At 37.4% G+C, this 15,236-nt stretch overlaps 1 protein-coding gene across 3 annotated transcripts; it reads left to right on the top strand.

Moving 5' to 3' along the window:
* Positions 1–519: 519 nt before the first annotated feature.
* LOC144642577 (uncharacterized) lies at positions 520–14,974 on the top strand. 3 transcript variants are annotated; one of them, XM_078501559.1, is made up of 9 exons: positions 520–666; positions 1,374–2,732; positions 5,028–5,678; positions 6,674–6,832; positions 9,943–10,038; positions 10,926–11,012; positions 11,922–11,996; positions 12,667–12,759; positions 14,075–14,974. In XM_078501559.1, exons 2-9 carry the CDS (start codon positions 1,466–1,468, stop codon positions 14,362–14,364), a joined length of 2,718 nt encoding a protein of 905 aa, XP_078357685.1. In that variant the 5' UTR covers positions 520–666; positions 1,374–1,465; the 3' UTR covers positions 14,365–14,974. The 3 variants fall into 3 exon arrangements, 2 of the variants coding, with proteins under 2 accessions (XP_078357685.1, XP_078357687.1); XR_013568751.1 differs by lacking the exons at positions 12,667–12,759; positions 14,075–14,974 and adding an exon at positions 10,491–10,708 and having other exon boundaries at positions 11,922–11,944; XM_078501561.1 differs by lacking the exon at positions 11,922–11,996.
* The last annotated feature ends 262 nt before the right edge of the window (positions 14,975–15,236 follow it).

Below are 15,236 nucleotides of genomic sequence, written 5' to 3'. Positions count from 1 at the left end.
GAAACTACAATAACCGTTTTAATTCTGCTGTTAATTTGGTTTCAAGAAATTGAGCACTTTGTGAGAAATTGCGAAATTGGTCGTGCTTGGTTTTCCCACTTGTCAAAATGGCAGACAGACACTATGATAAAGTGACAGTTTTTTCCTTGTTCATAAATCGCAACATAATTTCACGATAATTTTTATAAACTAGAAGAATGACTCTACTTTGTGCTGGGATTTCGTTTCAATTGGTTCTCACTTATTAGAGAACTAGACTCATATATTTTCATATTTTGAGAGTGAAATTCTAACTCAAAACATGAACCTGAGGCTTGCGTGACTAAGTGCGGTTACCATGGTTACCATAGATCTGTCAATCAAAATATGCTCGTTTTTGTTCATCCCCGAAGGTAACCTACCTACACACCAAAAATGAAGGGGTGTTTCAATAATTCATTTCCAAGTTTGATTCACTTTCTCAAATAAGTGTTCTTAATTATAAAACACGAGAGCATTACATATGTGTACGCATTGCAGACCTACACTGGAGACAGGATTGGAAAAGGATCTTGGGATACACCAAAATTGGCGCCATTTTACCCTACATTCATGTTGATGTCCATTGCGTGTCGCGAAACTAGGATGGAATGGGATGATTTTCGCCAATAACACGAAGGATTAGAGGTATGAACAACGCAATATTTGTTTTAAACTAGTTTTGAGCCTATTTATGGCATGCATGGTGCCATCGTTCAGTCTTGTTTGGTGAATGTACAATGTAAAGAACCGTCACGCTTGGCTCGGTTTATCTTTTTCGTGCAAGCCACTTCCGCTTTTAGCACATCTCGTGATAATATTTTAAGGTTACACATGAGGAGAGGAGGAGCATTTTTGCTAGCAGTTTTCGAACACTGATTTCTTTAGGAGAAATGGATGTGTTTACTCCTCGAGTTTGATTGGAAAACACTCAACGACATCGATGTCGCGCCGACAAGCGAAATCGGCAGCATTCAATAAGCTTAAGCTTACCTTTTCTTTACAACAGAAAGAAATAAACTGGAGCAAAGTTATCAGTGAATAAATAGGCAAAGAATTAGAGATAGAAAAATTAGAAGACGAGGAGCAGGGATTGCTGGCTCGTAAACACAGTGGTTTCGTAGATCGAGTGGCCGAAATTAATTTTATTTATCTTTTGACCGGAGCTGTTCATTTCTAAATTTAAGCTTACATATAAGCTAATTAAGCTTACTGTTCAGGTTGTCACTTGGACATCTCTCAGGAGTGTAATGATTTTGCTATGATCTTTATCTTTATCAGAGTATAAGGCTGAAATAAAATGCCATTTTTACACTGTAATTTAATTAACTTAAGGTTCTTGTTTGTTTTAGCAGCATTCTGCCGTGTAGATCCTGGTTGTTCAGATAGGGCATAGTCACACAAACGTGGAGCCAAAACACAGTATTTCTACTGGCTGAACTGCAGAATGTCGTCTTTATCAGAAATCACAGGTGTAGAAAAGGCAGTTTTGAGGGAAAAGTTTGGGCTGGCTCAGCCTTTGTATCAGTATGGCAAAAATGAGAAAGAGAATCGTGTATTCATGTCTTCCACTGTACTCCTCAAAGATTCTGAGTTAAGACATGGAGGGTATTTGGAAATGGGGGCCAAGAAAGTCCTGAGTCTTGTGACAAAGGATATATTAGAGTCAAAAGACTGTACGCCTTTTCAAGTACCAGAGATTACCTGTCTACATATGGGGTATGGCAGGACCTCTGCTAACAAGGAGGGCAGGATGGCATTGAGTCCAAAAGATGCCAAGACTTGGCTCAATATACTCAATTTGTCTGCTTTGGACTTGCACAATCTTGACCAGAAGATGGATATTGATGATCCTCTAACAGGAAGAGACCCTCTGACTCAAGAAGAAGAAAGAGCACAGGCTATGGAGGTTGATCCCTCCATTCATGGCAACTATGATGACACAGTTTATCCACCTCACAGTGGACTTTTGATCCCTCAAAAAGGGTCACGCATCTTATGTATGTCCATTTTGATAATTAATGACTCCAAGTGGAATATTGGAGCTAACAAGATTTCTGACTTTCTTTCATTTTGGATTTTGCCCTACTTGCTGAACTATACCCATCGAAAAGTTCAGGAAATTATGAAGCATCACGAGGCTGAACAAAAGGACCCCATGTCTCTTGTCAAGACTGTAAAAAAATCAGCATGGGATATCATTAGAGAGGCCACCCAGTCAAAGCCTGAAATTCTACTGAAACTAAGGCAAAAGTTGGAGAAGTACTATACTGCGGAAAAACTCCAAGAGCAGTACACTTTGTTAAAGCGTGATGATGGAAGTCCAGTGGTACTTGTACCTCTTCAGTTTGTGTGGCATAAAGGGAAAGCGGAGTCCTTGAGAATGGAAGATCTAGGTCGAAAATGGGAGTGGGATGGAAAGGTCCTGTCCAAGAAAGAATTCTTACATGCATTTGTTAAGAGGAGAGAAGTTCAAATGGACTATTTTTATTGTATGAAGGATGCAAAATTGAGGCAAGGTGTTGACTATGCTATCATTCTCCCTGACCAAGCTTCATTTGGTTATTTTTTGACCATGCTCAGGGAAGCTGACCCCAATGTGTTCACCAGATTAAAGCATGTGAAGCCTCAGGGAAGAGGAATGATAAGCCCTTACCATTCAGTGGTGAAATGCGAAGAACAGAATTTAGTTGTATGTTTCACCTATTTTCAAGGTATGTTTCATGCTAATAATCGTTCTTTATTGCAAAGGTTACAATGTGCAAAATAATTTACATTATTATTCATTCAAGGTATTTTTTCATTTCTGATTTGTTAACAATCCCCTGCTAATCCTGAAAATGACAATGGCAAAATTTCCAAGTAATTAGTTGACAAAAATAGCAAAAACACAAAAAGAGCTTTGGAGGGAAATCATTTGATTTTTTAAAGCTTATTGACTGTATCTTCCTTCAGAAGAAAACATCCAAATTATAGCAACAGCGGAGGAATTGGCCATGCTTTTGCAAAAGTTCTATCCCATAGTGAGAACCTACAGTGTATTTAAATGCAATTTGTGTTTTTGGTGCGTGAAAGAATTTTAAATGAATAATAAAACAATATTATTGAATTCAGCTTTCGTATGATATTTAACAATTATTTCCATGAGCGCACATGGATATGAGATGGTAGGTAGCCAAAAAGATGCATAGGGCCGAGTTGGCTATTACTATCTCGTATCCCAGAGGAAGTCCGAATAATATCCCAGGATGCACCGCGGTTTATCTTATATTATCACTTGGAATCGTGACGTCATCATTGTCTTCTAGTCACAGAACCAATAACAACTACAGCAGGCGCCATGTTGCATATGCGAACTTCTTTTGGCGTGAAGGCTACATGTATGACCTTCAATAACATGGAATTACTTTACGTTCATTGTGTAATGAAAGAAAAGTTTAGTGTTTGCCTGAAAGGTTTTACTTGCGTTACCCTGGTTTTTCATTAAAAGCTTACCCTGTGTCTTGGGCTATGAACACTGGAAGGGGATGAAAGCAAATCGGTTGATGGACTGTTTCCTGGATTCTGCACATTTTTATTTATAAATCCAATGGCTTTCTAATCCGGGATCCAGTTCTACAATTAGATCTGTCTCGTGTCTTTTTTTCTGCAGGTTTGTTCGGCGTTGAGCCAGTGGAGATGTGACTCCTTTTTCCCGAACAATTTGTCGATGGATCCATAAACACTCTAAAAGTCAGGAATTCAAAGTATATAAATTCGTTACATAATTTGGGACACATACTTGTATTTACTTCCATTTAGCCGGGAAAAAGGTTAGCTTTCATCAAAATGACCGCTTCAAATAACATAAAATAAGAGCAGTATCCCACGCCTTTTTTCAATGGTTTATAAAGTCGAAACCCAACGTGACTCGTGAGCACATGTTCATGTGTCAGTGAAGAAAAATAACGAAACCTGTGAAAATTTAGTAAACTTTCAACCCCCGAAACTTGTACAAAAAGCGGGTTCTACTGGGTTTTTCTCTGCCAAAGCATAAAGCTGGGTCTAAATAACTTAAATGTTATTGATATTCAACAAAGAATTGATTTGTAATCTGTATTATAAATAAGAATATTCATGACCTCGTTGTGGGTCAATGAACACATTGTCAAAACAATGATATTTTCAACAGCAAATTACATTGTAGAGTGCATTATATCAACATTAGATATAGAATACGGAGGGATTAAAAAATGACCTTCAGTTGACTAAAATTTTCTTTCCTTTTCCAAAGCAAATAACATAGATTTACCCGAAAGAAAAACGGACCATTCCTCGGTGCGAAGCCGCCATTTTCGATCTCTTGCTGTGAATAGTCTGTGCGGTGTAACGTGGGATACTATTCGGAATTTTTCTGCTCATGTCCAACAAGTGGGAGTGGAAATATTAAAAACAATTAAAGAATTGCAATATTTGAGCTCCTTGGCTGTTCTCATTGACATGTGCACCTACCATATTTTGTGCTCCATGTATATGAACTCATATACCATTGCCTGTTAACCAATCCAAATTTAAGAATTGCAATATACCATTGCTAGTTTTAAATAAGGAGAATTATGCAGATCCGGTGGTAATTGGCTACTTCGCTACATAGTTCCCAATCATTTCCCAATGAACTTGGCAATGCGGTGCAGTTAAGTAATGTGAAATCAACTGTGGTACATGTAGAACACATGTACAGTTTTGGTGCAAACAATAGTTTTATGTTTACATCCTTGATTTTATATTTACATCCTTGATCGGTTGTCATTATTATTATTTTTGTAGTTCGATTATATATGCATTTTATATGCTAATAGTCCGCATTTTATACCCTAGTCTATATTTTATACCTAGTCTGCAGTCTGTACCTCCCTTTTTATACTCCAATCAGTGTTTTATACTGACTGCCCATGTGTCTTTCTATAGATACATGTAAATCAAGTGCATTATCATTTTTACTTGTATTCTTATTCTTACTCTGGTTCTAGGAGCTGACAATTCTTCAGTGGCAGCATTGTTCAGAGCAGTTGGAGCACATTACCTAAACCACTTTACTGTGGTCTTCCTACATGGCTCGACTTTAGACAAAGATGGTTCTGACTGCAACCTTGGAAACCTCTATCATGTGAGAGTAGCTGAACAGTTGCATTTTACACAGCTAGGAAAGCTAAAGAAGACTGGCAAAATAAGTTTCTGTCAGGGCATTTCAAAGTTTGCAGAGCATGATTTCCCATCTTCGTACTGTTGGTGGATCCAAAATGTCCGTAACGATCCTGATGTGATGGCAGCAATTGTGAACCACTCCATTGAACCCACTTTTGACTGTACCAAGCATCTGAAGGCTGCTTTTGCTAAAGCATCACAAGAGAAAAGTTTAAGAAATGCTTGCCTCAAAGAAGATGAGACAAGCAGAAATTCCAATGTGCGAAAGTTGTCAAGGTACCAAATCCAGGCAGCCAATTTAAATGGTCTACTCCTGTCAAAGATTCAACAGTGTGGACGGAAAGGCAACATTGGAGTCACCCTAGGAATAAGCAACACCCTTGGGCCTGATGACCCACCTCCCATGCTTAAGGCAGCACTCAACAAGATTATTTGCTATTTTGTGATTGCTACTATAAAGGCTGGACTTCAACTAGGTAAGATGTTAAATATTAGGAGTATGAGCTGTTAGGGTTTGAGTGGCGAGTGAGGTTAGTTGATGTTATACATTAAAATAATAATGAAAAAAAAGTAAATAAAAATAGATAACCTAATTTTATCAGGTTAGCCTAAACAGGTTCTTACATAAATGGTAGTTAACACAAATTTAGGCTATTTAGGTTCTAAAAAGGGCCGGACAGGAATGAGTTAAACTGTCTACATGCATATTGTATGTTGTACAGTTAAAATTGATCTTGAAATGAACCAACTGCTGATTATTTGCATTAAATTTTAAAATCCAAAATGTGTTTTGATTGCTTTTGAAGAAGCAGTTGTTATATCTTCAGGTCTGGTATTGGCTCTACAATAGACCTTTTAGCTTTAATTTGTTTGTTTGTTGTCCCATTTCAGACCATGTGACGTTAGTTACCCTTGAGAATAATTTCTTTTAACTTGAAAGAAATTCATGTGGAAATGAATGAATATTTTCCAGATCCATGGACAAGAGAACAACTCTCTTAAGAAAGAGTTGTTGTCTATTGTTTCATGTAACTTAGAAAACCACTCTGCTATTGTAATTGGATTTTAATAATGTTAATGTACAGGTACATGTGCATAGTGTTCCACCTGTGATTAAACCATTCTCGTCCCCATAGCCCTTTCGTTTCTCTTAGCTGGCTTGGCACGAGAAAACGGAGGGCTCTGGGGACATAGGATTTTTGAATTAATTTGAATTTTTATGATTGGCTGTTTGGAACAAAGAATTCCTAAACGGAAGTCGAAAACGTAACAACTCTCTCATACATTCTTTTGAAACTTCATGACTGCATACAATTCATGAAGACTGGAAGTCCTAGAATCTAGGACTGGAAATCCTGTGTCCCCAGAGCCCTTTGTTTCCTCTTGCCAAGGCCTAGCCGGCTAAGAGAAACGAAAGGGCTATGAGGACGAGAATGTGATTAAACCTCATTGTATAACTTTATGTCCCTAGTTTTTCCCTCTGAACCTGATGAGAAAAACAGAGAAGAAATTGACAGTGAGGAAGTGACAGAAGATGAGTTTGAAGAAGAGAGCGAGGAGGAGGATTGGGATGAAGAGAGTGTCAAATTTGGTAGTCTGTTGTCTAGGGGCAAAGTACTAGTCAGAAGAGGTTTGTGTGTTATTTTAACTAAGATAATTGTTTTACTCTCCCAATAGACCATTTGCATTATGACGTAAAAGCGCAAAGACTTCTGGTAGTTGTAGTTAGGTTCGCGGGAAAACACCATTTCTGCCTTATGATTGGCTAAGGGCAGCCAAGCGTGAAGGTGGACATCCAAGACTTTTATTTTGATCTGAAGTTGAGCTGCAAAGTTTACGCTCTTGTTGCTTTGAAATTTGTTTATACATTTATTTTTTCAGTTACCTGACAAAAATATAGAAAACAGGATGATAGCTTTGGAATGAAAATTGAATGAGTTCTTTGTTTTAACCAAGACAGACAAATGTTGTTCGTATTCAAGTAAGTTTAATATGTACGCTGTGTGGCGGAGTTGACTTGCTAGAGATTCATTCATCGTGGCCGACAACTTCTCTTCGTAAATAATTTTAGCCTAATATCACAGCTTCAAAAAAAGCGCACTGGAAACAGATTGCTTGAAAGGACGAGTTGAGGATATAACTAAATTTGTGTGGAATCAATTGAAAGCAAGGCAAGCCATTGACTTTGTTCTTAATTTATCGATTTTCAGACGTTCAACAAACGATCGCTTCCATCGATCACAGGTGAATTAATTCTTCACTTAAAAGCTTAGGAAATTTACCATATATCGTGATTGCTCGGCGGGACGGACAGTTCAATTTATTTTTACAGTGAGACAGAGAAACGAGTCAAATAATTTTCCTCGTTGAATCGCTTCATCGATGAAACATGAAGGGTCAATCATAAAGGATTTTCAAGCTGATCAATCAAAACTTCCCTGTGTATCCGATGTGTAGGTGAATACAGATAATTTGTTTTTATCTTAAAATTGTATTTTTTCGTCAAATTAGAACTGTAATTGCAATATTCTTTAACAAAGAAGTTTTCTTGTTTTTGTACTGGAAATGTCAACTCCTCGAGTAGCAGTTGTGGTTTCGAGGGGAGCGAGGGCCGTGCGAGCAAATATAAATTTATTTACATAATCTTGTTGATGAACGATTACTTGTGCGACTCGAAAGGTGAGCCTCAAAGATTTTTACGAGTGTAGAAATCATGTACTGTGCTCCCCCATGTTTAGAAAGGGTAAAATATTGCGTCTTCGTATATTATTTGAAAATACCTGGTAAGCAAAAGTTTTAGGAATTTAACTAAATAACCGCGCGACTGAGACTTGGAGGATACACTCGTTGAAACTTCACTACAAAGCGCAACCCAGCAAATATACAATTTCTTGCATAGTTTTTTTTTTTATTTTAACGGACTTGGTTTTATACTGAAAGGTTGTTTTTTGCCCTTTAAATGAAGCCACAGGATCGTCTTCTTCGGTGAGAGTAATTTTCTTTACCTCCATCACAATTTTCTTGGGCAAGCGAGCTTGATGACGATTCAAAATTTCCCGCGAACCTAACTACAACTACCAGAAGTCTTTGCGTTTTTACATCATAATGCAAATGGTCTATTCCAGTGATCATAGCTTTTGTACTGCCAAAACCAGGAAACGATGAGGAATCTTCTTACTAAGTCAAGAAATCATTAACATACATTTTAAATACAAGCCAAGTCCAGGAAAAATAAACGGCATGCATGCAGGGACAAATTATGACGTTTTTACAATGATTGCAAGAAATTGCAACCGTTTTTGGTTTTTAGTTTTTTAAGTTAAGTTTTTATTTGTTTAAATCACAAAACAAACTTCCAATACATCCATTCAGAAACTCATACAAATGATTAAAAGTACCTTATATTATTAATTATGACATTCATCATTTAATAGGGGTGACTATTGAGGTCATTTTGCCTACGTATATTGCGATAGTATTGCGATAGTTGAATTACCATTGCAATACTATTGCGATAGTAGTGACACTATTGCGATAGTGTTGTAATTAGTGACTTAATATCGTTGTAATCATTTCTTTCTCCTAGAGGGGGGTGGAGTTAATATTCGAATCACCATTTTGAACGCGGGTAAGGCTCTGGAGACGAGCGACATCCGTGAAGTTTGCTTTTATGGCTTGTTATACAGTATGGATTCTGAAACAATGAATAGAAAGCCGAGAAACGACGGCAGAGAACAAGAAAGGCAGTTTTCAATCAAGGAAAAAGTACTACAGGACACCATTTGAAAAACTATCGTAACTATTGACAGTTAATGAAACTATCTCGATTGTTATTGATAGTTTAATTTGCGATCATTGCATTGCTATCGCAACACACCCAATCGCGACGCATCGATAGTTCGATTTATTATATGGCTACAATAGTACGCGCGCTCTGATTGGCTGCTGAGCGGGCATTATTTTCTTGTAATGACCGGCATTATGAAATTTTCTCGGCTCGGCGGTTTTTACATGTTTTTTTGAGTTGTGAGAAGCTACTAGCGCTCGACGCATAAACGAAAAAGTAACTATCTTTTAACATGAAATAGCATATGATACTTCTTTATTGGCGACGAGAGAGGCACAGGGTGGGCGAGTTTCCCCGTGTTTTTAGAAATCGTTAGATGCGCTGGCCATATAATAAATAACTTACCCCTCGTCAAAGGCCTCAGCCTGGCCTGTGTTTGACCTCGCTTCGCTCGGTCAATACATCAGGCCTGGTCTGAGTTCCCCTGTAATGACCTCACTCTCGGTTAATAAGTAGTATGTATCATTACATACCTATCATTTAACAACTGGAAGGATAAAATACCTAGTAATTTTCAAGTTACAATTCAAAAGGTTATGTGTCAATTAAAAATACAAAAAGCTTAAGATACATTACAGTGACATTATTATTATAAAATGATATTAAGATAATTCTGAATTCATGTGAAGCCTAGCTAGGATAGGAGCCAAGTGATATATTTTGAGGAGTTTGGGAGCTTTCCTGAGCAGTTAAACAATGCCTGTATAAGCTGTGCTTAACTAATGCTGGCAACCAATGCTTTCTTCCTAATGCTTGAATCTGTATTGTTCCAGTGCTCGACCTTACCTTTTTTTACTTGTAGGCTTTAATATTTTTTTTTAACCATTTGGCAAAGTTTCTAAAATGTCTTTCCACAACACTACTTATTAACAGAGCTTAATATTTTTATTTAGGGGATGAATGTTTTAGTGATAGAGCTGACAGTGCAGATTCTGATTCAACATTTGACTATGGTGGAAGAAAGAGACCAACTGCAGCCAATCAAAAAGGTGTGTCACAGCATGTGATTTTTATTTTAAATTCTGTTAAGTTCCAAAAGTAATGACATTTTTGTTACTTTCTGATTAATTTTTCAGCCTTTTCCCTTTGTTGCTTTTGGAGGGTCACAATTTTTTTGGCCCCCCCCCCCCCATTAGGGGGGGGTCAACCAATTTTTAGGGGTTGCTACTTTTGGGCAGCTTACATGTGTACACGTACATTACATGTTTATGGGCTGAGCCCATAAAACTTTGCATAAGAAATCAGTTTTTGACATGTGACACATGACACAAAGATAAGATTGTCGGGACTTTTGAACTGCAGTCCAGTTCAAAAATTTGAGGTTGCCTGTTGTATCACGTTGTATCATAACATTAATTGTTCAACTGTAAATAGCAGTCACCAATCTTGTTTTTGAGGTAAAAAGTACTTAAAGCTAAAAAAAACCCTGTGGTTTCAACAGATTATGCTGATGCCGAGCCAAGGAAAATAAATTCATTACAAGTTGTTCAACAATGACTGCCATTGGCGTTCATTTGATACTATTATTTTAGCATCAACTTATCAACTGCTGGTATTCAGGCTTTTAGCCTGGATTTAAAAAGTTGGAGTCCAAACTTTGTCCCCATAGGAGGGCCTGAGGAGCATGCAAGGTGGTTTTCTGCAGTTATGAGTGCAAAGGTATCTTAAGATTTCCAAATTTGTTTAAAAAATCCTGTGTATACAGTAATTCATATTAATTTTCTCTGAAAAGTGGCCATCCATAGGACTCCTGGACTCCCCACTGGCTAAAAGCCTGCTGGTATTGATCAATCAGAGTATAAGCAGCCATCTTAATAAAGCTGTAACATTTCTTTTTAAGGAGTTTATTATCATATAAATTATATTTACATTGCAGGGTATAAAAACAATGGAGATTTCAGGGCAGATAGTACTGATTCTGATTCATCAGTTCAGCATATTGGAAGTGCATCCAGACAAAAAGGTGCGAGTGTGTGTTTTATTATAATTGACTATTAGTCTTAATTACTTGTGACTATAATGGAATGGAGACAATAAGCAAGCAAGTGGTGAGGAGGAGATGGACGTGGCTGGGTCACGTCCTCAGAATGGATCACCACTCACATCCACGAATTGCTCTCACATGGGTACCTGAAGGCAAACGGAAACGGGGTCGACCGCGCGAGACTTGGAGAAGGACTGTCGAAAGGGAGCTGGAAAGGAAAGGTTTAAGAACATGGGCAGCATCGGCTGCGGAGGACAGAACAGCCTGGAGGCAGAGAGCTTACGGCCCAATTCTCCACTTGGAGAACGGATAAATGATGATGATGATAAATGAGCATTGTCCTTATGTACTTTACTGTCATAAAAACTATTTTTATACCCAAACCAAAATTTAGTTGTCTATTGGATGAGGACATATCACATGACATGTGTCAAAACTGTATAACTTCCCAGGGTGAACAAACTCACTTAAATATAACTCCCTAGGGCGACAACTTGCTTTTGATCAGGAGGTGTGGCTCAAAACACTAGTATGAACGTAAAGCAATCAAAATTGCGGACAAAAAACCTAAGCTTTTATTTGTCACTTGAAATTGTTGAAATACAAAGATAATTTCTACATGCAAAAAATTTAAATTACAGTTGGTGTATTTGACTCAAAGAAGGATAGTAAATAGTATAATAATAGAAGTTAATAAATATTTCTCACTGCAAATTCAAAAGCTCAAAGCAATTAACATCCAGTGTTACCAATTTCAATGAATAAATGTATGTTGTTTTCAGCCAAAGGGAAAATTTAGAGGTTAAAACAGACAGCCAAGTGTTTATTTCAGTTTGGGGGTATAACAAAACAGTTATTAAATGAAGTGCTTTTAATTATTGAATTTAGATGCTGCTCAAAATCCCGCTGCCAGAAAAGCTAAAAGAAAAGAAATTGCCGGGAGCTTCAAAGAGAAAGAGAAAGGTACCTATGATTGTCTACTTTGTAAGGAGACAACTAACATGGAGAAACAGGAATGTCGAATTTTCAGTTAAAATGCCTTGCTTCTCGGCTTAATCCTAAACCCCAAAACACTTTACCGTTGTTCAAGAAAGTGAAATGCTCTTGAAGCATCTGCATTCCGCATGGATGCAGATCCGAGAAGTTTGGAGAGGACAAAAGATGACCATGAATTTATAGAGTTTTGGCATAATGATTATACTAAAACAGTGGATGGCGTTTTTAGTGCACGCTGATTGGCTACTCAAATTGTAATTGTTGCGGAAATGAATTAGTCAAAATCATTCCTTCAGGTTATATTATCTCACTGTTTTAGTATAATATGCAACTAAAACTAAAACAACTATTCACCTCAGTTCCCGATCCACCCCTCAAGAAAGTTCATTTCAGTTAAGTTCAGTTTCCCTTCAGATATCAGCCTTGTAGCTGAATGGGCTCCCATGCCTAAATGAAGTTTACTTACTTATTCTGTTAACCCCTATAGTTTAAGCGGCCACCTCGTATTAAGCGGCCAGTTATTACAGTCATGAAACCTTTGTCAATATAATATTGTAAAGAAAACCCTTTTAAACAGCCACCCGTATTACTGTACTTGCCCTCTTGCTCACTCACTAACTAAGTTATTAACATCCAGGGTACTGCGAGATGGAAGATGAGTGTAGCCAGCAGCCAGCTACAAGCGAGGCACGCTTATCAGTCACCCCTCCCACAGGGATAAATGTTCAAGGTAAGGCTGATAATAATGAACCTCTAATTCCAATATACAGTACTAGACCCCTTACTAGGAATCTATACTGATTTCAAGCATTTTTTTTTTTCGCTTTTCTATAGACTCCCTCATCAATTGTTTTGTATCAACCAAATAGTAATAATAGGTGATATGTATGGTATATAGTGTAATCAGTGATGGAAGCAATAAAGTTGAAAGTGGCCAACCTTGGGGAAATGGTAACCGGCCGCCTAATAGGCAATAAGAGTCAGTTAGAAATTAACAAAAGGGCCTTAAGAAAGGTCACGTTATTTCAATACAAAATAGCGTGAAAAGGAATCACTCGAAAACGACAATGATCCCGTGTTTGAGTGATTTTATCAGCCATCACTTTCTTTTTTAAGCTCTTATCTGTCCAACCTTGTTGAAAATAATACATTTTACATGAAATTCTTGCTGGCCGGTAAATATGGGCAAAACAATAGAATAATGCTCAACGGGATGGCATAAAGGGTTAAACGGCCACCCCTCTTTGCCGTCCTTTTTTAGCGTTAGTTTTTTCTTCTTGTAAAGGAACCCCTTTAAAAAATATATAATATTATACTGACAACAGTTTCGGGACTGGCCAATAGGGGTTTAATGTAAATACTTACAATATTTTTAAAAAAGGTAGGTTTCATAGCGAGTTTTCGGCAAAACTTACTAAAAATAAACTTTACTCAGCCCTGACACAGTCCCTTGAAAGATGCAGGTATGTCACTAAGGGCCGGCTGCCGGCTAATTTCACCGGCTAAAGAAGAACTTAGATCCGGCTGCAAATTCACAAGAAAACAAAGCCTGGATAAACTTTTGGAGCTGCCAAGGCCAGAAAAGCCAGCTGGGCTTATAAATGAGTTGGCTTAGCATTTTCTTAGCTTCATCCCTCAAGATGTCGATCATTTTTTTCTGATTTCCCAGAAAACATTTGGGTCGCATTGTTCATGGTTTATTCCTTTCATGGGTCAAGGATTCTTCAATCAAGTGTATCAAACATGAGAATGTTTCTTCAAACACCGAGAAGAGAGTTTAAAATACGACGTGCAGCGGCGTATTTTTTAAGAAATGGTGTCAGGGAATTACCTGAAATGCTTTCTTGATTATTTGATATATCTTCTCAATCGAAGTTTAAACTAAGGTGTAAACGGAAAAATAAAATCGTAAACATCTATGCTAAATAAGATCAGATTTCCAAACCACCATCGTGGTTATGGTTAGAGAACAGCTCTTTCACAGTTGTCTTGTACTTTTCGGCTTTGTTAACCCTTTCTTTCTTTTTATAAATGCCATCCTTTAGCTGCAGTCAAAGTGGGCACACCCAGTAATGATGAACTGGAGGAGTTGGCAAATGAAATAGCTGACTCTTGGAAGAAACTTGCACGACGCTTAAAGGTTGAGGAGGCAAAGATTACTGCCATACATAAAGAAAATGAGGAACTGTCAGAAAAGGCTTACAAGATACTCTTGCATTGGAGGCAGACCAATGCACCTGTTGCACCTGCAACGTACCAGGTTTTATTTGACGCCTTAAATCATCATCTGGTGGGTCGCAGTGATTTGGCCGAAAAATACTGTTGTGAGAAATAATAAGGTTTACAATCTGATAATGATCATACTTGTAGCTCGTCTTTTTGCCTTGTTTTGTTTTTGTTGTAAAGATCAGATCTTTACAAGTGTATTGCAACCTTAATTTTGGGAATTGTTAAAATTGTAATGGCTATGTAGGTAGAACCCTCGCTTGTGACTTGGGTTATATTATTACATTTTCTATGAAAAAAAGAAAGCAGCAACTTGGTCGAGCAAATTTGAATTCAAAAAATTGCAAGTTGCTTTGAGCAAACTATCAATCAATATTGGTTCTTTGAGTAGAAACATTGCAAAGAACTGTAATGACTGTACATAGAGAGATTTTGTTGTAAAAACAATGTGCGATCAACGACTTAACTATCATTTTTAGTTTCGAGTTTGTAACATACTGTAAAGAATTGTTTTTATAAGGTATTATTTTTTGTTATTTTTTGATAATTGTTTAGCCATCATGGTATCCATGTAAAAGATCAAAGCAAGAAACCTCGAAAAATAATTTAAAAAAATCACTCCAAGTGGTTAAAAAAACGTATTTTTATAGAATTGTAAAACCTTAGTACATGTAATGTATAGATATACAGCTATTTTAATAAACGTTGTCGGATGACGCGACCAGACTGAAAAGTAGTATGGGTAGAAGTAGAGAACCTAATGCACGCAATGAATACTAATTAACAATTAGACGACAAGCTTGAGGTTTCTATCGGCCAACTATCAAAGTCGATAGAGACCAAGAGCGGACGTCTTATTGTTTGAGCATAACCCAGCGGCTGATCTTTTAAACACAGAATATCACTCAAGATTTTGATTGGTAAAATTCAGCAAAAAACTGAGCGCGCTCTCCAGGAGCTAGCCTCCCACTCCTCCTGTGT

The sequence above is a fragment of the Oculina patagonica genome, chromosome 2, assembly GCF_052425735.1.
Source record: "Oculina patagonica isolate OP01 chromosome 2, crgOcupat, whole genome shotgun sequence".
Taxonomy (NCBI): domain Eukaryota; kingdom Metazoa; phylum Cnidaria; class Anthozoa; order Scleractinia; family Oculinidae; genus Oculina; species Oculina patagonica.
Note: the sequence above shows the minus strand (reverse complement) of the source record. Positions and strands in the feature narration are given on the sequence as shown.

Bases quoted from the DNA above. Each gene is read 5' to 3' on its own strand.
- LOC144642577 (XM_078501559.1), top strand. From the start codon at position 1,466: ATGTCGTCTTTATCAGAAATCACAGGTGTAGAAAAGGCAGTTTTGAGG. The intron at 11,013-11,921 runs GTGCGAGTGTGT...TATTGAATTTAG, and splicing joins AAGTGCATCCAGACAAAAAG to ATGCTGCTCAAAATCCCGCT. The intron at 11,997-12,666 runs GTACCTATGATT...ATTAACATCCAG, and splicing joins CTTCAAAGAGAAAGAGAAAG to GGTACTGCGAGATGGAAGAT.